Here is a 20,685-nt window from a genome sequence, read left to right on the forward strand (position 1 = left end):
GCCATGTGCGTGTAAATCTGAGATTTTGATTTCAGTTTACCAATCTTTGATTTTCGAAATAAATTCTCGAGTATCCTTAACTCGACAACAGTAATTTTAACTTATTTCAATTCTCAGTTTGCAGTAACAACTAAAACAATCAAATTCCACACATAAGACTATATATTATAATATTATTTTACGTAAATTGGTTAAATATCAAACGCTCTTTTCAATTTTGGAATATAAATACATTTATTTGTCGTTTTCTTTCCGCTATGTCTACATTATGAGTTTGTTGCCGTTCTTTTACTTTTGCTTAGTGTTCGATTTTCATATAACATTTTATTAATTAAAATAATTTCTTTATCCATCATGTTGATAGTGCTGTCGGCCACTAATGTCTTTCGCTTTCGCAGTTTTCAAATAGAACATATCATTAAGTAAAAGATTATTATGTATAGTGTTTAAATTTCAAACTCTAACAATTAAAAACAGTTAAAAATTTAAGTGTTCCGTTCATGTTTTTGTTTGTCATCTCCCCGTAGTACATACATTTCCTGTTTCTCGTTTTTTTCCACTAATTTTAAATTTATTCGTAGGCGTTTCTCCTAAACAAAAACAAACTAGCCGATGTTGTTTGTCAACAGAAAAATAATGAATTATTTACAATAAATTGTAAACGAAAAAGAAACTATCGCACACATCGTCCGTCTCCATAAATAGTTGCTCACTAGTTAATTACAATGCTTAGGCTTCGCAGAATTTAGTGTCCGAGTATGTGTAATACATATATACGATATAAATTAGGCCTATTTATTTAGTTACAACAGATTTTCATTTACGTTCAAACATTTAACTTGGACTGTGTCGGGCGATTGTGTATTTAAGTGTGTTGAGTTTATTTTATTTGTTTGGGTCTTGGGATGTTAAATGGTTATTTAAACATAAAATTAAAATGCCACTAAAATTTGCCATAATTAAAGGATTTAATTCTCTACTCGCATTTACTCTTAACTGTCAGCATTATTTGATTCGTTTGCCGTATTAGAAAAAGTGCACTTATGAATACTGCATTCGGTCTGAAAATAGATAAAATCGAAGGGAATCGGTTAGAAAATCCTTGCTGAAGCAATTTGAATTAGTAATGCAATTTGGCCCCAATTTTACGAAAAGGTCAGCGGTAATAGCCGTCAGTACGTAATCGAAGCAATTTACAATTTAAAATGGGCGGGGGTCTGGCTTAATATCCGCCCCTCAGAATCTCCGGCGCAAAATGATAAACCAAACAATACCCGGAATGCCAATGGTATGACATCATCTCAACGGTTGGCCCGAAACGATAAGAAACCAGATATGAGCCGATTAAAGAAACCGGCTGTCTTTGCGTCGCAGCGTATCGTTTGATAACACATATAGTAAATAAGTAACTGCAGGTGATTCTTAATACTTACTGTCCTTCTTTGAAGTACTCCTTCAGCGTTGTGCTGAACTTCTTGGAATATTTGACAAACTCCTTCTTACGCTGCTCCACAGCCTGCTTGCCCGTTACGCCAGGTATGAACGAGCCGATCTCGTTGACCACATCGAGCAGTTTCTTTATGGCGCTGGCGATTTCCCTGTAAAATGCAGTAAAATTCATTATTCATAAATCAGTTAAGCTTATGCACTGAGTTTTTACTCACTTGATGGTCTCCAGGAAGGTCTTCCTGTCGTTTATCTCATCGGGTATGCGGCTGAGGATCACCTTAAGAGCCACGGACTTACGATTGAGCTCCTGGAAGGGCTCCTCCGTGCGCGTCAAGCGGTATTCATTGACTGTGGAAGGGGGAAACGACGTTAGCTACGAAACTCATCTGCTGGCGTGGCTACTTACGGTCCGCTTCCGTAATTTTGCCCTGCAATCGGAGCACGGCCTCGTTTAGGTTTACATTCAGATCGGCCCGCCGCACAATTGTGGCTACGAGGTCATAGCAGAAGCCCGGATTGTTCTGCTCCGACTTGAGAATGGCGGAGCGCAGAGATTGGGCAGCGCCAACGTCGCGTCGCTCGAGCTGCAGGTAAACGTACACAAAGTTAGGCAATTACAAACCCAAGTACCCCATGTAAGGGTTTACGCAACAGGCCACGATCTGGCGGGGCTGAAGGGTTCAGAGGTACGGTTTGGGGCTCACGGGTTCGGTGCAGAGCACAGTAGAGCGGAGCCGAGCACCTGGGATCGTTTCACCTACCTGGGAGAAAATGGGCCGCAGTATGACGGGCAGAACGAGAGACGACGTGGGCTCGCCCATTGTCATTGCTACTAGTGTGCTTGGTCTTCTCTACTGGTGCCTAGGTGTCCTGGCGCATGCTGCAGGAACCCAGTTGTGATTCCCGTTCCGTGCGATGTCCGTCGCTTCGCTCGCACGACGCTCGCAAATCAAATTAAAAAATTAACAAAAATTGTTCACAACAGCACAGGCACAGTGTTGTTTTTCAATACTGGAAACTAACTGGTTCTTATCGATGAATGTTTCGTGCTTGGTTAGATATCGATTGCTTCTGTAGAAGCTGCTGGTAGAATCAGCTGATTTACATAAACCTATCGAAACTCTGCAATAAATTGGTTTATTTTTGTTTACCTGTCTTTTTATCAGTGATAAGAGAAATGTCCACCCACGATATCAAGTTGGAGGTCTGCGTGGACTCCATACGATCTGCTTTTGCCGCCGAGGATGGCGGAGCTTCACGCATTGAACTGTGTTCGGCATTGGGCGAAGGTGGCTTGACACCCAGCGTCGGTACCCTGAAAACCATTAAGGAAACGCTCACAATACCCATTTACTGCATGCTGAGGCCACGACGGGGCACTGACTTTGTCTACAGCGACGAGGAGATGTGCGCCCTGCTTACGGACATGGACTTGTTGCGGGAAAACGGTGCCGATGGCTTCGTTTTCGGATCCCTGAATCCGGATCGCAGCATCAACGTGGATCAGTGTCGGCACGTTTTGCTGGCGTCGGGTGGTCTGCCAGTGACCTTTCACCGCGCCTTCGACCTCACCGACCAGAAGTCCATGGACGAGAATGTTGACATGTTGCGCGAACTAGGTTTCCGACGTCTGCTGAGCAGCGGATTCCGACCCACGGCTGCCGATGGCGTGGATTGCCTGGCACAGCTGATAGCCAAACATCAAAGAGACTTTATAGTTATGCCCGGTGCCGGCATAAAGGTGTCCAACCTGGAGGAGATCCTCACGGTCAGTCGCTGCCTGGAGTTTCACGCTTCCGCCTTGGACACGGCCGGCGAGGACTACGTGGCGCCCACCACCACACGAATGGAGTGTGACGTAACCATGGGTAAACAGGACGTGGACCCCTACTACGGAACCAACTCCATCGTGGTGCGGAAGATGGTTACCATTGCGAAAGCGATGAGCTCCCGCTGAAAATCACAGTACTTAACCTATCCCTAAGACTTAATTTATTCCTTAACTATTTGATTACTTCAGTATCATTTTATAACTAGTATATACTTTTTACTTAAGTAGTCATATCCCTAAAATTCTAAATTCTAAAAAATAATCAAAATTGGATTTGATTTGATTGTTCTGCAACATGATTGTGGAGATAGTAGATAATCCTGCTGCTCTAGAACATCATTATTTTAATGATCACTTAAATAATGCAGAAATGGTATTGCACAGAATAGAAGCATATAATGTAAAGCTAAATACCCATATGAAGAGATTGAAAGAACTGCTGGCCAAGAATAGAAGGTTGATTGCGGGGCTATCGTACAATGAGCACAGCATTAAATCTTTATTGGAAAACAAAGCTCAAGATAAACAAATAGAGTAAGGAAAAGGAGATGATATGAACTCGGTTATAAACTAATGCATTTTTAGGCGAAAATCAAGTAAAAGAAGGTGTCATCTTCGTAGGACTTGCAAGGCGACCGACATCAGAGAGGCCTGTTGGACGCAATGCAAGTCCCACATGGAGCCAGAAGAGAAAGAGCAAGCCCAAGACGTGTTGGAGATCCAAAGGAAATCACAAACGTCTAGAATCCGTTCCGGAAAAGTATGTGAACGGCAGAAAGGTGGTAGGGAGCTGAGTTCATATTACGAGCTAAGTGAGGAGATTGGTTTCAAAGGTAGGTGTTTTAACCATTTCTGAGATCTCTTTCTTGAAATCCAAGTATATCCTAAGTGAAATGCATGCTAAAGCTGGTCGAAAGGATGGATTTCAAAACGGCCACAATTGCCGAAGTGAAAACCATTCGGAGAAGGGTGTTAAGAGCAATATCAAGTAGTCAAAAAACCTCCAGTGAGTCAGAAGGAGTTTGGTCCCATCTGATACATATGTCGAAAAATCCGTACCTACCTATTTTCAAATAAATTTTTATTCCTACAAATAGGCAAAACATAATAAACATTGTAAATGGCTGAAATAAATTGAAATCTCTCTTAAATAATAAATGGAATCGTCTGCTTAATGATATTTACATATGAAGACAATAACATTAATTTTAAATTAGGCTTATCGATATGAATCGAATTTCAAACAGATTTCATTGGGGGCTTACCGCGCAGGCGCATCTAAAATTGATTAACAGTAGCTGCGTGTTTGGGCCAGAATGGGGTCCTTGGAGCCCGAGAAAGTGTGATACAGCTGACTCCTCCAGACAGCCCTCAGTTTTCAATCACTGTCAATGTCAACATCTCGAGCTCGGCAAACGGAAAACCCACTCAAGCATTCGTCATGGACTTGGACGATGTGGCTAGTCATCACGGATTCGGTCAACATATGGCCACGTACAATGTAGAGGTGAGTCCGCCCCCCACCCTTCGAGCGAACCAAATGCGTTGTATGACCGACCCACCCTTACAGACCTCGGCAGTGCACAGGAAACTGCAGAGCAAGGTGGAGGCACTGCGAATCCTGCGCCAGGAACTGGAGCAGTTCCGCGTGGAGCGAGACCAGTACAAGCTGGTGGCGGAGACCCTGCAGTTGCGCTACTCAGCGCTGAAGAGTAATAGCGAACTTCTGTCTGTCGGTGGATGCGGAGCCCTCAGCGAGAACTCCAGCCTGGCAACCCTGCTCCATGAGACGCGCGAGCAGAACCTGAAGCTCAGCACCGAAGTGGAAGCCCTGAGGCAGCGGCTCAACGAACTGCATGGCGACATGGAACTCCTCCGGGAGACGGAGGCCAGCAACAAGTCGCGGGTACAAGCAATGGCCAGCGAAAATGCCGCTCGCAACAAGGAGGAGTTGCAGTGGCGTCGGGAGCGGGCCAACTTCATCTGCCACCTGGAGGGGCTCAAGAAACGGAATGCCCAGCTGGCGTTCGACCTGAAGGCGGTGATCGATGAGAAGGAGGAGCTGATCACCGAGCGGGATGCCTACAAGTGCAAGGCACACCGCCTCAATCATGAGCTCTTTGTGGCCCTCAGAGCGAAGAAAACGCATCCCAGGGTGAGTTAACTGATTCTATATAGTACTTACTTGATAGTTATTGATTTTCCAGCTCCTGGACATCGATGGTGTTTTGCTGGAGAACAAGTACCTGCATGAACGTGTGAAGATCCAAGACAGCGAACTGGAGCTCACCAAACAGAGCATCAATAAGTACAAGGTACTGTACTAGTTAAGACTCATTGCCATTAAATTTATTTATATTTAAATCATTTAGACCATGTTGGATGCAAAACGAAAGAAGGGAATTGTAAAACTTGGCGGTGGGAGCACAAATGAGGACACCATTTTAAGCCCCCGACAAGGTGAGTAGTTATATGGTGCCGACCTCTTTCATGCCTTTCTAATGTGTTTGTACCCTAGTGAAAACAATCCTCGAGAGCGGCATTGATCTGCCCCAGAAAACCGAGAGCTTAAGCGATCTAAAATCCTTGTGTCTGGCCCTGCTGGACAATCTCAACGACAAGAACTTGGCTCTGACGCACCAAAAGAAGACCAACAAGTAGGAAAGTCAAGATCAAAATCAATATATATTTCATAAACCCATATATCCCGCAGAATACTGGCTGGCAAGATGACGGAGCTGGAGCAGCGGTGGCAACAGCTCCTCTCCGGAAACGATGACAACGCTGAGGAGCAGGAGGAGGACATGGAATATGGTTATGCGCCCTCCCAGCTGCTCCTCAATGGCTATTGTGCCGCCATGGTAGATGACGCCGACATCAGCAGCACTCCGTCCATTGAGCCAGATAACGAAGGCATCGCCATTACAGTGAATCATGAAGATTCTAAGAAGCACAAGTCCGTTGAGGCTTTGCACACCGACGATGGAATGTCCTCGCTTTCAACGGAGTCGGTGGATTCGTCTGTGTACGGTGCAGATGTGCAGCCCGATGACTTCCAGAAGTCTTCATCCGCCACAACAGATTCGGGCAATTGTGGATTGAGCAGCCGCTGCAACGGCACGCCACGGATATCCAGTGCAGTGGCACGGGAACGTATGGAGGATCTGAAGGACCTGCCGCCTCACCTGGCCACTCTGGTCCAGAAAGCACTTCACGATCTGGACATGCGGGACTACGAGGCCATGGTGACGATACGAGCTGAAAATCTGGCGGCTATTCCTTAGAGAAAAACTAGTTCAATTGAGGACTCCCAAAGAAATAGATGGAACCATATCTCAGTGTTGACAAAAGATATAATATATGTATATTACCGCAACAGCGTACAATAAAACCAGATTATATAAAAGAATTCATTATTTAATCAATATTGCCTTAAATATGGGCATGTACATAGCTATAGTTTACAGTTTTAAAGGACGCGCCCAAGTTATCGATAATTGATATTTCAGAGTGTTGTATACCGTTAGCATAAACACACTATCACACACTCTTATTTCTGGGTATACATTTTCTGATAAGAATGCAATAAATATCCCGACTGGTTGGAGTAATTTCAAGTTTTTGAATTAAAAATGCCTTAAGACACGTTTTTAAAGAGTCATGTAGAGTTAACACCAGTGCCACATATCCTGGGAATGGAGCACCAATCAAAAGTCATCATTAAGCGGCCCAAATCAGTCCAATTCTAGTCGGAAAGTCGTTGCAGCCGCCCATCGCCACCATGTCGAATGATGTGCAGGTCGCCCGAGTGGCCAAGATAGCCACCGATGTGCCGCGTCGCAATGGCAAGCAGCGTGACTCCAGCGGATTTCAGGGCAAGCACTCCGGCAGCGCGGCTGGCGAGGATTTCGAGTACGTCTTCGGCAGCATTTCGCCGCGCGGCGGAGGACCCGGTGGCAGGCACTTGGTGGGATCCAGCGACCTGGACTCTCCGGAGCACACGCAGCGGGACACCACCGAGAGCGACAACAACATATCCAGCTGCTCCACGCTAGACATTGTCAACAAAGTGAGTAATGGTGCCCGCACTGAGAGAAATAACCAGATCTCAAATCAAAAAAATTAATATCCCAATTAGCCATGATACATTGGTACTAAACATGATAAAGTTCACTTTAAATTAATATTTAAAATTATCACAAAATAATTAAAAATAACTCATTATTGTATAGTTTGAATTCACTGCTAAGAAAAGCAGATTTTTCAATCCTTGGTTTTCAAAGTGTTTCGGGCTTGAAATTCGGTTGGCGTCCAGTGCGCAGATGCGTGTGGAAGGCTGAGGGTCAAGTTGCAGCGGCGGAGAGCGCGGATGCATCCGCGGTCGGATGACGACGTAATCGCCAGTCAAAATTTTCCACTGGACCATGATTTCGGAGCAACTGCTTCCGCGCAGCCTGAGCTGCCTGTGCTGCAGCGATACGCCATCGGTGCCCAGCGACAAGAGACGCAGTTGGGAGTACACTCTGATGGCTCATCCGCTGGCCAGGCGACCCATAAACGTGATGACCCCGAGAATAACCACTTAGAAACCTCTAATGCGCCTTTTTCCCTCTGATTCACCTCCAGGTTGAGCAACTGTCGGTGCAACAGCTAGAAAACCGGGTGCGGGATCTAACGCAGCGTCTGCAGCAGGCAGAAAGGCAGCTCACAGAGAGCAACACGGAGCGGGAAATATGCCACAAGCGCTTGGAGGTTGTTAGCCAGGCCCACGAGTGTCGCATCACCGAGATGCACTGTGTCATAGCCGAGTTAAGCAAGAAACTGCGCAGCAAACAGGATCACGTTATCATGGAGGAGCAGGAGCCGGAAGGCAGCGGTGAGTAGCAGTTTCAAATGTGGGAAATAAACCCCTAATCCACAGTTTTATTTTCAGAACTCAGCTTTCAGGAGGGCTCAGTGTACAACTCCGAGCTTAACCTCACCAATCCTGATGCCGAATGCCAGACCGAACCACTGGAGGACTTCGAGGGCGCCTGCAGTACCACTAGCGTGGGTAACGTTGCCCATAAACCGCAGGAACTGAGCCATAAGGGACAAGTGGAGGCACTTCAGGAGGAAGTTCTGCACTTGAGAGCTCGAATCGCCCTTCTGCAATCCGAGATTTCCACCAAGGATGCTGCTGTGGTCGAGGAGCAGACCAATGTCACCTTCGACTGCGAATCGGAAGTCAACGAGTGCGGACAGCGACTGAATGATTTGAATGGTAGTATAAATAATCCTAATGATGAAAGAATGTTTACAAATTTAGATGCTTTCAGTTTGCACTTCCTTGACAAGTCCGCAAAAACGCACCCCAGCGGTACCGAAAATGGCTGAACGGGTTAAGTTGCGATGCGCCAGCAAACATGAATCCGGAGAAGATCCATCACAAGATACTTCGATGAGCAACGAGGTGTGTTGACCAAACTTTTTTCAGAGAATACATTTCAACCCATTTCATTTTAAGCAAATTAATCTGGTCGAACATTTGGTGTCGGAGCTAAAGGAGCAAAACCTATACATGGAGAACTTTATGGAGCCCCTACATTTGAGCAAGGATTTCGAGCGACTGCAACGACGTGTTGAACAATTGGAGATGCGAAACACCATGCTGGCACTGACGCTAGACGAATGCAAGGAGCACACTGAGCATCTGTATCTGCTATGCGGAAAGTACGAGTCCAATGCGGTTGCTCTTCAGTTGGCGCTTAATTGCAGTGATCGCGCCATCGAGGCCTACGACGTAATGTTGGCACTGCTCGAAAGCAAGTAAGTACAATCACCATATGACGCGTGTTGTTATCCTTGCTTCACAATTCATCACTTCCAGGTTGGCACTGCTGGGGGAGAAATCGATGGCAGCGGAAGACAGTCGACGGTCGGTGGAGGCGGTGGCCAGGCACCTGCTGGCCCGTTTGGATAGCGAGAAAAACGTGTGTGAGAATAGCCTGGGACCGTGGCAACACAACATTAACCTGGGCCCAGAGGATGCACCGAAAACTGGACGGCCGTGGTGTGCCGACGACGACAACCGCCTGCGGTACCACGTCTCCAAGCTAAAGGGACGTCGTTCCAATGTCCAGCATACCATTGTCAGTCTGGAATCCCCCTTCAGCGACATATACGAAAGAAAGCGCCTGGCTTTGGAAAAGGAGCACGAACTGCGGAGCGCGGACAAGAAGTCACCCATTGACTTGGAGACAGCGGTGATTATGCAAGAAATACTCGAGCTGCGGGACTCGAATTTGCAGCTGAAGACGAAAATGGAAGAGGCCGAGCAGGAACGGCAGAACGCCAACGAGCGAGTGGGCATACTGCACGAAGCCCTAAAGCAGCTGCAGGCAAACAATCGAGTCTCGTATTCGGAGGCGGAGCATGCGGCTCTCACAGAGCAGCAGTTGGTGGAGGCCTTAACTCGAGAAACGGAGCTCAAGGGTCGCATACAGACGCTGTTGGCGAACGTAACAGCTTCGCAGAAGGCCTTCGACGAAAAATACGAGCAACTGCATCAGAACGTGCGTGAACTGCAAAAATCCAACCAGTAAGATTCGATTTATTTTAACTGTTTCATACATAATTGCTTCATATTTCCCTTTCAGCAATCTGGGCCAAATGTTGGATCACACCAAGCGCAAGTACCAGCTGCGGGTGAGGAAGCTGGAGCAGAAGATTGTTGACCTGCGGCTGGACTACGAACAAGGTCATAACCATGTTCCTGAGACTACTCTGTAGGAAACGCATGACGACCTTCCAGGAGGACTGAGCAACTGGGCGTGGAGCGGGCGCGCTTGTCACATATCCCGCAAAAGATCTTTCCCTCTCGATCATATCGCTTATTTTACATTTAATGCAATGACCACCCGCCTAGCAGTCTCCCTGGATCCGCCATGACCAAGACAGTATCACGAATGTGCCATGCGACTTAATTGCAGTCGGCTGGGGCTTGGGCGGTGTCCCTGCCCCGCAGATAAGGCTGCAGTAACTACATACTCAAATACATACATATTCAGAGGTGCCATGAGCAAGGCTCCACCAACCTATCCATAGATCCGTGGGATTGGAGCATTCGTCTCTGGGCCACAAGCAATTACATATAGACACATACTAATAGGCAAACTAAGGAGTTATTCAAGGCGCATACACGGGATCCTATATTTATACAATGTATTCGCATTTTGCTTGTTATATGATTCAATATGTATTTAAAACTGTACAAAATATAAAACGTCTACTAAAATAGCTAAAAATCTCGAATTTGAAATTGGCGCCAATAACTTAGCGATGAGCTTATGAAACTAACTCAAGAATTCATCACTATCTCGTGTAGTGTTGCAAATTACCAGAATCAAGTACATTAGTTCTTGTGAAATACAAATGTTTTGAAAATTTAACTTAATTTACTTAAAATGAGTGCCACAGAAGAAGTGGAAAGTGTTGCGAATGAGGAGGCAGCTATTAACAGACCTACAGCCGATAGTGGCGCTAAACGAAAATCCTCTGAAGATATCACACACAATGGCAACGCAAATTGTGGCGCAGAAGACGGCCGCAGAAAGCGCGTAAAATCGGAGGAGCCTGTGGCGTCCATTAAAGATGAAACAAATTCTGAAGTTCCTATTAAAATAAAAGCTGAGCCAGTGGAGGATGAAGAACATAAAGATGATCCCACCGATGAGCACTCCACTGCGATCAAGATTAAAACTGAACCAGCGGACAATGGAAAACCAAATGCAGGTGCGGTGGTAAAAACTGAACCCACTAATAGCAATGCACGGGACGCCGTCGACGAGTCTACCGTCTCCTCAAGCAGTATTAGGACTTCTTGTCGCTTCGGCATACGATGCTACAGGTGATGCATACTGACCAACTCCCATATTACCAACTAAAAATATACCTTCTTCCAATGCCAGGCGAAATCCCGCTCATCGTAGTGCAGAAGCTCATCCGGGGGATCAGGATTACCGGCGACCAAACTTTCCAGCGCCACCCATCGGAACTCCAGATTGTCCTTTCGGTAACGCATGCTATCGCCGTAACCCAGTTCACTTCCAGGATTACTCCCATCCTGCGGATTGTAAGTAGGAAAGTAAGCTTGGCTTACTTCGGCTTTAAACTGGCTAATGCCCATTGTAGTCAATTCCGCGCAGAACATTCGAAATCGTCTGCGTCAACGCCGAGCCCAACGGCAGAACGACGATGACTCGGGGACGGAAGAGGAGGATGAAGCCTTTGGAGGCGACAATGACAAGGATGCGGACTACCGTCCAGGCGCAGATATAGACGAAGATGAGGATGATGAGCTGGATGATAGCCAACCCATAAGTGGGGATGACTATGATTAGACTAAACATTCAAATTCGCTGTTAACTTAGATTATACGTTTCATTTGCCAAATAATAGGCTTTATATATTCTGTTGATGAAAACTTATGTCTATGGAGTTCCATTAGTAGAAGCCCTCGTCCACTTCATCTGCTGGCTTTTGATCAAAAGTGGCGCCCCATTTGGCAGCCTCTCCGCCGCGAACTTTTACATTATAGCAAACATTCTCGGCCTTAAGAACGCTCTGCTTCATGGTAGTGATCTTACGCCATAGTTCACGGGCTCTCTGACAGTTTAGACTGATGTAACTGAAAACAATTGGAAGTTAATTGAGCTTACTTATGAATGAACTAACTAACCCGCTGTAGAAATGCTGCAGGGCCTTGCAGGTGTCCAAACATGTGTCTGTATCTCCACTGCCTAGCGAATTTATGCAGCGGCGCATCAGTTCCCCAGTAAGATCCGAAAGTCCCAGTATATATTCCGTGGGGTCCACGAAGAACTGAAACTTCTTAGGGCTTTCAGCCTGAGCTATAGCCTGAACATCTTCGCCTTCAGTTGGCTCTTCCTTTGGCTGGCTGCTCTCCTCGACGTACTGCATCACCGCCTGAATGGCCTGCCAATCTGAAACACTCTTGGTTTCGTTCTCGCCCTCAGCATCCTCGTGGCACAGGTACTCCATGTAGGTGTAGGCCTCGATAAACTCCTGCAATCCTGGAGAGTAGGAGCTGCGGAACTGGTAGACATCCTGGTCGCGCAGTTCCAGGGCCACAGCCCTAAAGTTCACCGCGATCAGCTTGTTCAGTCGCTGACGTGCCTCCTCCAGGACCTTCTCCTTATTCTGCTTACGCGAGTCAATGGAGTGCAGCAGGAAGATGATACGCTTGGACTCGATGGTAATGTCACGGCTCAGCTTGACAATTCGCTCGTGGCGATCGTGTTTCATGGTCAATTCATTAGAATAAATTCGAAATTGTTGGACAATGGGACTCTCTTCATCCAGCTGGGCAGCCGGTATTTGGCGCTTCCTAGGAGCATTGTTCCTGTGACCAGCACCTCCGTTTTTCGGCATTATTGATGTCTAACGCGATTCTATTTAAACGGTTAAAAAACTGGTTTTTCTTTCTTACTTTTACAGGTTTTCAATCGCGTCGGCATAAATTTTTTGTAAACAAATGTCCGATAATTGAGGTATCGGTCATATCGATAATCGCCGACATATATCGTCACCTGATATCGATAGCCAAGAAACTTTCGTGGCAAGAATTTGTTAAAAATATACAAATAATTAAATACCAGCCCTAAGGCAATGCATGATCCGATCAAGAAGTCGGCTCACTTGACCGCTGGCTCCACCAGCACAGCGGAGAAGCTGTGCTTCGACAAGAATGAGTTTATGAAGGTTAGTAATCCATGTCAGATATGTGTTCCCTTGCTAAAATTCCTTTGAACAGGCAAACTTCTCTGTGGATGAGTTTCTGCACAAGAATCGCAATGCGCCTAGTCTGGAACAGCTGCGTGACAACCTGGGCCTTTACCTCAAAGGTCTGCGGGCGGCCATGATCGATTTGATCAACGAGGATTACGCAGACTTTGTAAACTTGAGCGCAAACCTGGTGGGACTGGACCAGAATATAAAGACCATTCAACAGCCATTGGAGCAGTTCCGCAGCGACATCGAGAGCATTCACGGCTTAATAGACGAGAACGTGACCGAACTGCGGGCCCAGTTGGAGGAGAAGCGTCAGCTTCGCGAGTTTAAACGAGGTCTGCAGAGCCTAAAGAAAGTGTATGAGACCATTAACAAGCTTCAGGATCTAATCGACCGAAAGCTCAGCGGGGAACAGCCAATTAAGGCCGTTGACCTGGAGCGCGCTGCCCTGGACCTGATTCAATTGAAGTTCCATGAGAAACACTGTTCCAAGCACTTAAACCCCGAGCATCAAGGGAAGATCGAACAGCTTGAAGGGCAATTGCATCAGCATCTGCGATGCTTCTTCAATGATGCCCTTAGCCAGGCACGCAACTCGGCACCGGAATCCTTGGAGCGCTGCTTGCGGATCTATATAACTCTAAATGCCTGTGATCAGGCAGAGTGCGCCTTCCGCGAGGATGTGGTGGCTCCGTATATGACGGGCGTCATTGGCGAACAACAGTTGCAAAACTCGCCGCAGGGATTAGCTGGCATCTACAGCAAGATCCTCAACTTTATATCGCTGCATATGACCGATCTGCTGCGCCTTACGCTTTACTCGGATAAGTTTCCGGGCTTTAACTTCGTGGTTAATAGTTACTGGTCTGATTTGGAGACGCGTCTTGAACTGCACATGAATTCCATATTTGCGCCTGGCAACTCGGAGGTGTTCTATGTAAAATACAAGTGCACTCGCGACTTCCTGGGCAAAATAGAGGAGCTATTGACCTGCTCCGGAGAGCAGGCCGTGGCGTTCTATCGCCAGCACAAGCAAACAAAAAGCTTTGAGGCCCGCTGGAATCTTCCGGTTTACTTCCAAATATGCTTTCAAGTATGTAAATAAGCTTAAATAGTAGAATTTTTTATTTATATAAAATGTTTCTAGGAAATTGCTGGTAAATTTGAAGCCCAGTTAGAGCCGGTGCTCCAGGAGGACAGCTTAAAAGATAATCTCACCGATAGGGACTACAAAATATCCGCATTTAATGCCGCGAAGGAGGCTATGACACGGTGCTGGGCCGAAGGAGTTTACCTACCCGAAGTATTTCCGAAATTTTACAAACTTAACGTGCAGGTGGTACTGCGTCTTTCGCGCTGGATCACGGATGCAATTACTCTATCGAAAGGCAGCCACTTTTCCAAGTCCTACACTCGAAACCAGTTACTTATTGCCCTCCATGCAGACATCCGCAAACTTGACGCGTATTTGCCAGAGCTTCAGCAATTGATTATTAAATCAGTGCTCGTTGAACAGCGTACGAAGATCTTTAGCGACGTATTGGCCAAATCAATGTCCTGCCTTGCCGACACGCTAGGTACGCATTTGACCAACATACAAAAGACCTTAGTGGAGTTGCTGATCGGAGAATGCGAGACGGAAAATGTGCGCCAGGTAAACGACTTGCCGCGTTTGTATCGCAAGACGAATCGAGAGGTTCCCACAAGATGTTCGAGCTATGTGGAGCAAATGCTGCGACCGCTGAAGACTTTTGCCCAGCAGAACGAGTCCCAGCTTGGCACCCTGGTGGTGGAACAGATCTTGTCGGAGGTTGCTAGTCACATAACCAAGGCGTGAGTATAATTTTACGATGGGTTAGAATTTCCCTGAACTTTTATTCGCACTATAGGTACTTCAATGTGGTGAGCGATGTGCTCACATCCGTACAGAAAACCGAAGAGTCATTGCGACGCCTGCGAAATGTAAAAAGTGGCGGAGCCGCGACTGTGTCGACTGGAAGCTCGGCTGTGATGTCTGACGATGATAAGATTCGCGTCCAACTGCGAGTGGATGTCACATCTTGGAGGCAAGAGCTGGGCAAACTAAACTTTCAGGCCACCCAGATCGATAGGCTAGTCGAGTTGACAAACATGGTGGAGGACAGTATCAAGCTAAAGGATAACAGCGCCTAGACACTAACAACGATCAGTTATCAAACGTATACACTTCTTTTTATTCTTGGTAAACGAATTCTAACGATTCTTTAGGCACAATTATTGATTGTATTAGGACTACGAATTGTATATAATATATATAGGCATATATGTATATCATATATTTAAATGCATTGAATTTCACAATCGTTGTTGGTAAATACCGGCGAGAATTCTTCCTCGTAGTTATTCGCTGTTGGAATGAAACAGAGAAGAGATTGCGGAAATTAGCCGACAGAACTCGTCAAACTGTGGCCACAGAACGCTAAAGATATATAAAGAATATTAAAGAACGGCAGGCAAGGAACCATGCATAACATAACTCAAGCTTGCAAGGATATATACAGAGATATTAAGTTGTGTGCATATAAGAATGAGCGGCTCAACGGAAGACAAACAGGATTGGATGCCAAGGCTCAAACAAAAACAAAACTAGGCTTGCTACATTACAGCTTGAGTTCTTCGGTGTCCGGCAGCTTGCGGAAGAACCACTGCACATGCTCCTCGGTGACATCGGCCAGCTTGGTTGGCTGCCACTGGGGCTTCTGATCCTTGTCGATGAGAAGGGCACGAACTCCCTCCTTGAAATCACTGCGCTCCAGATGACGCACGGCCAGACGATATTCCATAATGAGACACTGAGCCAGCGACAGCTGTGATCCGAGCTCTAACTGACGGAACGTAACCTTCATCGAGGTGGGAGACATCTTCGAGAGCGTCTGAAACAAAGAAAAAAGCAATGGGTCTGATTTGGCGCTTCCTAGGAGCATTGTTCCTGTGACCAGCACCTCCGTTTTTCGGCATTATTGATGTCTAACGCGATTCTATTTAAACGGTTAAAAAACTGGTTTTTCTTTCTTACTTTTACAGGTTTTCAATCGCGTCGGCATAAATTTTTTGTAAACAAATGTCCGATAATTGAGGTATCGGTCATATCGATAATCGCCGACATATATCGTCACCTGATATCGATAGCCAAGAAACTTTCGTGGCAAGAATTTGTTAAAAATATACAAATAATTAAATACCAGCCCTAAGGCAATGCATGATCCGATCAAGAAGTCGGCTCACTTGACCGCTGGCTCCACCAGCACAGCGGAGAAGCTGTGCTTCGACAAGAATGAGTTTATGAAGGTTAGTAATCCATGTCAGATATGTGTTCCCTTGCTAAAATTCCTTTGAACAGGCAAACTTCTCTGTGGATGAGTTTCTGCACAAGAATCGCAATGCGCCTAGTCTGGAACAGCTGCGTGACAACCTGGGCCTTTACCTCAAAGGTCTGCGGGCGGCCATGATCGATTTGATCAACGAGGATTACGCAGACTTTGTAAACTTGAGCGCAAACCTGGTGGGACTGGACCAGAATATAAAGACCATTCAACAGCCATTGGAGCAGTTCCGCAGCGACATCGAGAGCATTCACGGCTTAATAGACGAGAACGTGACCGAACTGCGGGCCCAGTTGGAGGAGAAGCGTCAGCTTCGCGAGTTTAAACGAGGTCTGCAGAGCCTAAAGAAAGTGTATGAGACCATTAACAAGCTTCAGGATCTAATCGACCGAAAGCTCAGCGGGGAACAGCCAATTAAGGCCGTTGACCTGGAGCGCGCTGCCCTGGACCTGATTCAATTGAAGTTCCATGAGAAACACTGTTCCAAGCACTTAAACCCCGAGCATCAAGGGAAGATCGAACAGCTTGAAGGGCAATTGCATCAGCATCTGCGATGCTTCTTCAATGATGCCCTTAGCCAGGCACGCAACTCGGCACCGGAATCCTTGGAGCGCTGCTTGCGGATCTATATAACTCTAAATGCCTGTGATCAGGCAGAGTGCGCCTTCCGCGAGGATGTGGTGGCTCCGTATATGACGGGCGTCATTGGCGAACAACAGTTGCAAAACTCGCCGCAGGGATTAGCTGGCATCTACAGCAAGATCCTCAACTTTATATCGCTGCATATGACCGATCTGCTGCGCCTTACGCTTTACTCGGATAAGTTTCCGGGCTTTAACTTCGTGGTTAATAGTTACTGGTCTGATTTGGAGACGCGTCTTGAACTGCACATGAATTCCATATTTGCGCCTGGCAACTCGGAGGTGTTCTATGTAAAATACAAGTGCACTCGCGACTTCCTGGGCAAAATAGAGGAGCTATTGACCTGCTCCGGAGAGCAGGCCGTGGCGTTCTATCGCCAGCACAAGCAAACAAAAAGCTTTGAGGCCCGCTGGAATCTTCCGGTTTACTTCCAAATATGCTTTCAAGTATGTAAATAAGCTTAAATAGTAGAATTTTTTATTTATATAAAATGTTTCTAGGAAATTGCTGGTAAATTTGAAGCCCAGTTAGAGCCGGTGCTCCAGGAGGACAGCTTAAAAGATAATCTCACCGATAGGGACTACAAAATATCCGCATTTAATGCCGCGAAGGAGGCTATGACACGGTGCTGGGCCGAAGGAGTTTACCTACCCGAAGTATTTCCGAAATTTTACAAACTTAACGTGCAGGTGGTACTGCGTCTTTCGCGCTGGATCACGGATGCAATTACTCTATCGAAAGGCAGCCACTTTTCCAAGTCCTACACTCGAAACCAGTTACTTATTGCCCTCCATGCAGACATCCGCAAACTTGACGCGTATTTGCCAGAGCTTCAGCAATTGATTATTAAATCAGTGCTCGTTGAACAGCGTACGAAGATCTTTAGCGACGTATTGGCCAAATCAATGTCCTGCCTTGCCGACACGCTAGGTACGCATTTGACCAACATACAAAAGACCTTAGTGGAGTTGCTGATCGGAGAATGCGAGACGGAAAATGTGCGCCAGGTAAACGACTTGCCGCGTTTGTATCGCAAGACGAATCGAGAGGTTCCCACAAGATGTTCGAGCTATGTGGAGCAAATGCTGCGACCGCTGAAGACTTTTGCCCAGCAGAACGAGTCCCAGCTTGGCACCCTGGTGGTGGAACAGATCTTGTCGGAGGTTGCTAGTCACATAACCAAGGCGTGAGTATAATTTTACGATGGGTTAGAATTTCCCTGAACTTTTATTCGCACTATAGGTACTTCAATGTGGTGAGCGATGTGCTCACATCCGTACAGAAAACCGAAGAGTCATTGCGACGCCTGCGAAATGTAAAAAGTGGCGGAGCCGCGACTGTGTCGACTGGAAGCTCGGCTGTGATGTCTGACGATGATAAGATTCGCGTCCAACTGCGAGTGGATGTCACATCTTGGAGGCAAGAGCTGGGCAAACTAAACTTTCAGGCCACCCAGATCGATAGGCTAGTCGAGTTGACAAACATGGTGGAGGACAGTATCAAGCTAAAGGATAACAGCGCCTAGACACTAACAACGATCAGTTATCAAACGTATACACTTCTTTTTATTCTTGGTAAACGAATTCTAACGATTCTTTAGGCACAATTATTGATTGTATTAGGACTACGAATTGTATATAATATATATAGGCATATATGTATATCATATATTTAAATGCATTGAATTTCACAATCGTTGTTGGTAAATACCGGCGAGAATTCTTCCTCGTAGTTATTCGCTGTTGGAATGAAACAGAGAAGAGATTGCGGAAATTAGCCGACAGAACTCGTCAAACTGTGGCCACAGAACGCTAAAGATATATAAAGAATATTAAAGAACGGCAGGCAAGGAACCATGCATAACATAACTCAAGCTTGCAAGGATATATACAGAGATATTAAGTTGTGTGCATATAAGAATGAGCGGCTCAACGGAAGACAAACAGGATTGGATGCCAAGGCTCAAACAAAAACAAAACTAGGCTTGCTACATTACAGCTTGAGTTCTTCGGTGTCCGGCAGCTTGCGGAAGAACCACTGCACATGCTCCTCGGTGACATCGGCCAGCTTGGTTGGCTGCCACTGGGGCTTCTGATCCTTGTCGATGAGAAGGGCACGAACTCCCTCCTTGAAATCACTGCGCTCCAGATGACGCACGGCCAGACGATATTCCATAATGAGACACTGAGCCAGCGACAGCTGTGATCCGAGCTCTAACTGACGGAACGTAACCTTCATCGAGGTGGGAGACATCTTCGAGAGCGTCTGAAACAAAGAAAAAAGCAATGGGTCTGATTTCAATAATAAGATTCATCTCTAATAGAAAAATGCAACAAGAGGTGCGAGTTTGTGAGCTAGTGTAACTTATTCAGTTAAGAAAAGTCGTGCTGCAACTAAAGCGTTGCTAATTGGCTGGAAACGGATCAAATATTTAGGCGCTAAAAGCGCGCGCCAAGCGATGATTGGCCCAGCCAATTAACATCCGATTGTGTTCTTATCACTTAGTAAACTGTGCACCACTCACCTCAAGCGTCTTCTTGGCCCATTCACTGCCATCGTTCTGCAGATTCTCTAGAATTCCCTCCAACGAGTCCGCCGAAAAGTTCTTGTTGATCTGTTCCAGGACAGGCTGCAGCGAGAAGGGCTTTTCTGGCGTGGAATGGTACTTCTGCAGCAGCTCAGGCACATCATCCGCATCCGGACAGTTAAGGAGAGCCGTCTCGAGATCGGGGATCTTGCTGCTCTCGCAGTAGTGCGTGGCAATGCCTGAGTAAAAGACATCGCCGCCGCGCAGTCGATATCCTGTGAGACCCAGGTAGAGGCCCAGCTTTCCCTGCAGTCGAGGCAGGAAGTATGATCCACCCACATCCGGGAAGAGGCCAATCGCCGTCTCGGGCATGGCGAACAGCGTCCGATCGCTGGCCACCCGGTACTTGCCGTGCACACTCAGACCCACGCCACCGCCCATGGTAATACCGTCGATGATGGCGATGTAGGGAATCTTATAGTTCCCGATCAGAGCATTAGTGCTGTACTCCTCCCGGAAAAAGCTCTTCGACTCATCCGTAGGGCCAGCCTCGACCAGAGCGCGCACATCTCCACCGGCGCAAAAGGCCTTGTCACCTGTGCCCTTGATGATCACCAGCGACTTGGACTTCTCGCACTTCTTCAGGTGCTTGTAGATCTTGCGTACCATCTCCAAGTTGATTGCATTAAGCGCCTTGGGACGGTTTAGAATAATCATTCCCTTATTAGAAGACTCCGTGGCCAGCACGGAGGAGGAGGATTGGCGGACGGAGAGGGCCATTGTTGTTGGTTTTGTTTGGGATATCGCTGCTCCGCCGATCATCGGCAATTGGCTACAGGTGCGATGACCGAATGTGTACACCAACCTTTGAATTGGTCCCTGCTGGGCGGCGGTATCGAATTGTTTTCGATTAGCTAAGCGCTTCAATTTGCAGGAATTTGCATAACTTACCATTTTGAGCGGGTGTCAGTAATGTTGTGTGTGGGGCGAAGCGAGTGTTTAGAATTTCAGCGTTGCGCAATAGAATTTTAGCACCCGCACAGCTGGTCGTTCTTGTCGCGGTGCTGCCAGACCGCATACAT

At 46.7% G+C, this 20,685-nt stretch overlaps 10 protein-coding genes across 17 annotated transcripts; 6 read left to right on the plus strand and 4 right to left on the minus strand.

Moving 5' to 3' along the window:
• Positions 1-776: 776 nt before the first annotated feature.
• Positions 777-2,468, minus strand: LOC117143578 (programmed cell death protein 10). The gene is made up of 5 exons (XM_033308325.1): positions 2,211-2,468; positions 1,856-2,033; positions 1,665-1,797; positions 1,434-1,598; positions 777-1,061 (listed from the first exon to the last, which is right to left on the minus strand). The coding sequence occupies exons 1-5, from the start codon at positions 2,274-2,276 to the stop codon at positions 977-979; spliced, it is 627 nt and encodes a 208-aa protein (XP_033164216.1). The 5' UTR covers positions 2,277-2,468; the 3' UTR covers positions 777-976.
• Positions 2,469-2,536: 68 nt separating this feature from the next.
• On the plus strand, positions 2,537-4,580 carry LOC117143577 (copper homeostasis protein cutC homolog). 3 transcript variants are annotated; one of them, XM_033308323.1, is made up of 3 exons: positions 3,408-3,814; positions 3,866-4,113; positions 4,528-4,580. In XM_033308323.1, the coding sequence occupies exons 1-3, from the start codon at positions 3,576-3,578 to the stop codon at positions 4,560-4,562; spliced, it is 522 nt and encodes a 173-aa protein (XP_033164214.1). In that variant the 5' UTR covers positions 3,408-3,575; the 3' UTR covers positions 4,563-4,580. The 3 variants fall into 3 exon arrangements, with proteins under 3 accessions (XP_033164212.1, XP_033164214.1, XP_033164213.1); XM_033308322.1 differs by lacking the exon at positions 4,528-4,580 and adding an exon at positions 4,170-4,436; XM_033308321.1 differs by lacking the exon at positions 4,528-4,580 and adding an exon at positions 4,170-4,436 and having other exon boundaries at positions 2,537-4,113.
• Positions 4,581-4,700: 120 nt separating this feature from the next.
• LOC117143576 (coiled-coil domain-containing protein 149) lies at positions 4,701-6,676 on the plus strand. The gene is made up of 6 exons (XM_033308320.1): positions 4,701-4,787; positions 4,851-5,435; positions 5,488-5,595; positions 5,653-5,740; positions 5,799-5,937; positions 5,994-6,676. Exons 1-6 carry the CDS (start codon positions 4,722-4,724, stop codon positions 6,562-6,564), a joined length of 1,557 nt encoding a protein of 518 aa, XP_033164211.1. The 5' UTR covers positions 4,701-4,721; the 3' UTR covers positions 6,565-6,676.
• A 159-nt stretch (positions 6,677-6,835) lies between these two features.
• Positions 6,836-10,560, plus strand: LOC117145546 (colorectal mutant cancer protein). The gene is made up of 7 exons (XM_033311240.1): positions 6,836-7,349; positions 7,907-8,156; positions 8,214-8,543; positions 8,599-8,732; positions 8,787-9,088; positions 9,150-9,860; positions 9,919-10,560. The coding sequence occupies exons 1-7, from the start codon at positions 7,062-7,064 to the stop codon at positions 10,049-10,051; spliced, it is 2,148 nt and encodes a 715-aa protein (XP_033167131.1). The 5' UTR covers positions 6,836-7,061; the 3' UTR covers positions 10,052-10,560.
• A 95-nt stretch (positions 10,561-10,655) lies between these two features.
• LOC117145551 (aprataxin and PNK-like factor) lies at positions 10,656-11,744 on the plus strand. Of its 3 annotated transcripts, none has more exons than XM_033311248.1 (3): positions 10,656-11,168; positions 11,230-11,393; positions 11,453-11,744. In XM_033311248.1, the coding sequence occupies exons 1-3, from the start codon at positions 10,726-10,728 to the stop codon at positions 11,659-11,661; spliced, it is 816 nt and encodes a 271-aa protein (XP_033167139.1). In that variant the 5' UTR covers positions 10,656-10,725; the 3' UTR covers positions 11,662-11,744. The 3 variants fall into 3 exon arrangements, with proteins under 3 accessions (XP_033167139.1, XP_033167141.1, XP_033167140.1); XM_033311250.1 differs by having other exon boundaries at positions 11,467-11,559; XM_033311249.1 differs by having other exon boundaries at positions 11,230-11,405; positions 11,453-11,539.
• LOC117145550 (translin-associated protein X) lies at positions 11,688-12,816 on the minus strand. Its single transcript, XM_033311247.1, has 2 exons — positions 12,000-12,816; positions 11,688-11,948 (listed from the first exon to the last, which is right to left on the minus strand). The coding sequence occupies exons 1-2, from the start codon at positions 12,710-12,712 to the stop codon at positions 11,765-11,767; spliced, it is 897 nt and encodes a 298-aa protein (XP_033167138.1). The 5' UTR covers positions 12,713-12,816; the 3' UTR covers positions 11,688-11,764.
• A 41-nt stretch (positions 12,817-12,857) lies between these two features.
• Positions 12,858-15,426, plus strand: LOC117145547 (conserved oligomeric Golgi complex subunit 2). Its single transcript, XM_033311242.1, has 4 exons — positions 12,858-13,042; positions 13,095-14,165; positions 14,220-14,905; positions 14,962-15,426. The coding sequence occupies exons 1-4, from the start codon at positions 12,950-12,952 to the stop codon at positions 15,242-15,244; spliced, it is 2,133 nt and encodes a 710-aa protein (XP_033167133.1). The 5' UTR covers positions 12,858-12,949; the 3' UTR covers positions 15,245-15,426.
• LOC117145552 (3-hydroxyisobutyryl-CoA hydrolase, mitochondrial-like) lies at positions 15,262-16,220 on the minus strand. 2 transcript variants are annotated; one of them, XM_033311252.1, is made up of 3 exons: positions 16,128-16,220; positions 15,716-15,984; positions 15,262-15,458 (listed from the first exon to the last, which is right to left on the minus strand). In XM_033311252.1, exons 2-3 carry the CDS (start codon positions 15,970-15,972, stop codon positions 15,452-15,454), a joined length of 264 nt encoding a protein of 87 aa, XP_033167143.1. In that variant the 5' UTR covers positions 15,973-15,984; positions 16,128-16,220; the 3' UTR covers positions 15,262-15,451. The 2 variants fall into 2 exon arrangements, with proteins under 2 accessions (XP_033167143.1, XP_033167142.1); XM_033311251.1 differs by having other exon boundaries at positions 16,054-16,158.
• Positions 16,215-18,783, plus strand: LOC117145548 (conserved oligomeric Golgi complex subunit 2). Its single transcript, XM_033311243.1, has 4 exons — positions 16,215-16,399; positions 16,452-17,522; positions 17,577-18,262; positions 18,319-18,783. Exons 1-4 carry the CDS (start codon positions 16,307-16,309, stop codon positions 18,599-18,601), a joined length of 2,133 nt encoding a protein of 710 aa, XP_033167134.1. The 5' UTR covers positions 16,215-16,306; the 3' UTR covers positions 18,602-18,783.
• Positions 18,619-20,666, minus strand: LOC117145549 (3-hydroxyisobutyryl-CoA hydrolase, mitochondrial-like). 3 transcript variants are annotated; one of them, XM_033311244.1, is made up of 4 exons: positions 20,555-20,666; positions 19,601-20,485; positions 19,073-19,341; positions 18,619-18,815 (listed from the first exon to the last, which is right to left on the minus strand). In XM_033311244.1, the coding sequence occupies exons 1-4, from the start codon at positions 20,555-20,557 to the stop codon at positions 18,809-18,811; spliced, it is 1,164 nt and encodes a 387-aa protein (XP_033167135.1). In that variant the 5' UTR covers positions 20,558-20,666; the 3' UTR covers positions 18,619-18,808. The 3 variants fall into 3 exon arrangements, with proteins under 3 accessions (XP_033167135.1, XP_033167137.1, XP_033167136.1); XM_033311246.1 differs by having other exon boundaries at positions 19,601-20,482; positions 20,555-20,662; XM_033311245.1 differs by having other exon boundaries at positions 18,619-19,341.
• Between the last annotated feature and the right edge of the window lie 19 nt (positions 20,667-20,685).

Source organism: Drosophila mauritiana, chromosome 3R, assembly GCF_004382145.1.
Source record: "Drosophila mauritiana strain mau12 chromosome 3R, ASM438214v1, whole genome shotgun sequence".
NCBI classification, from domain to species: Eukaryota; Metazoa; Arthropoda; class Insecta; order Diptera; family Drosophilidae; genus Drosophila; species Drosophila mauritiana.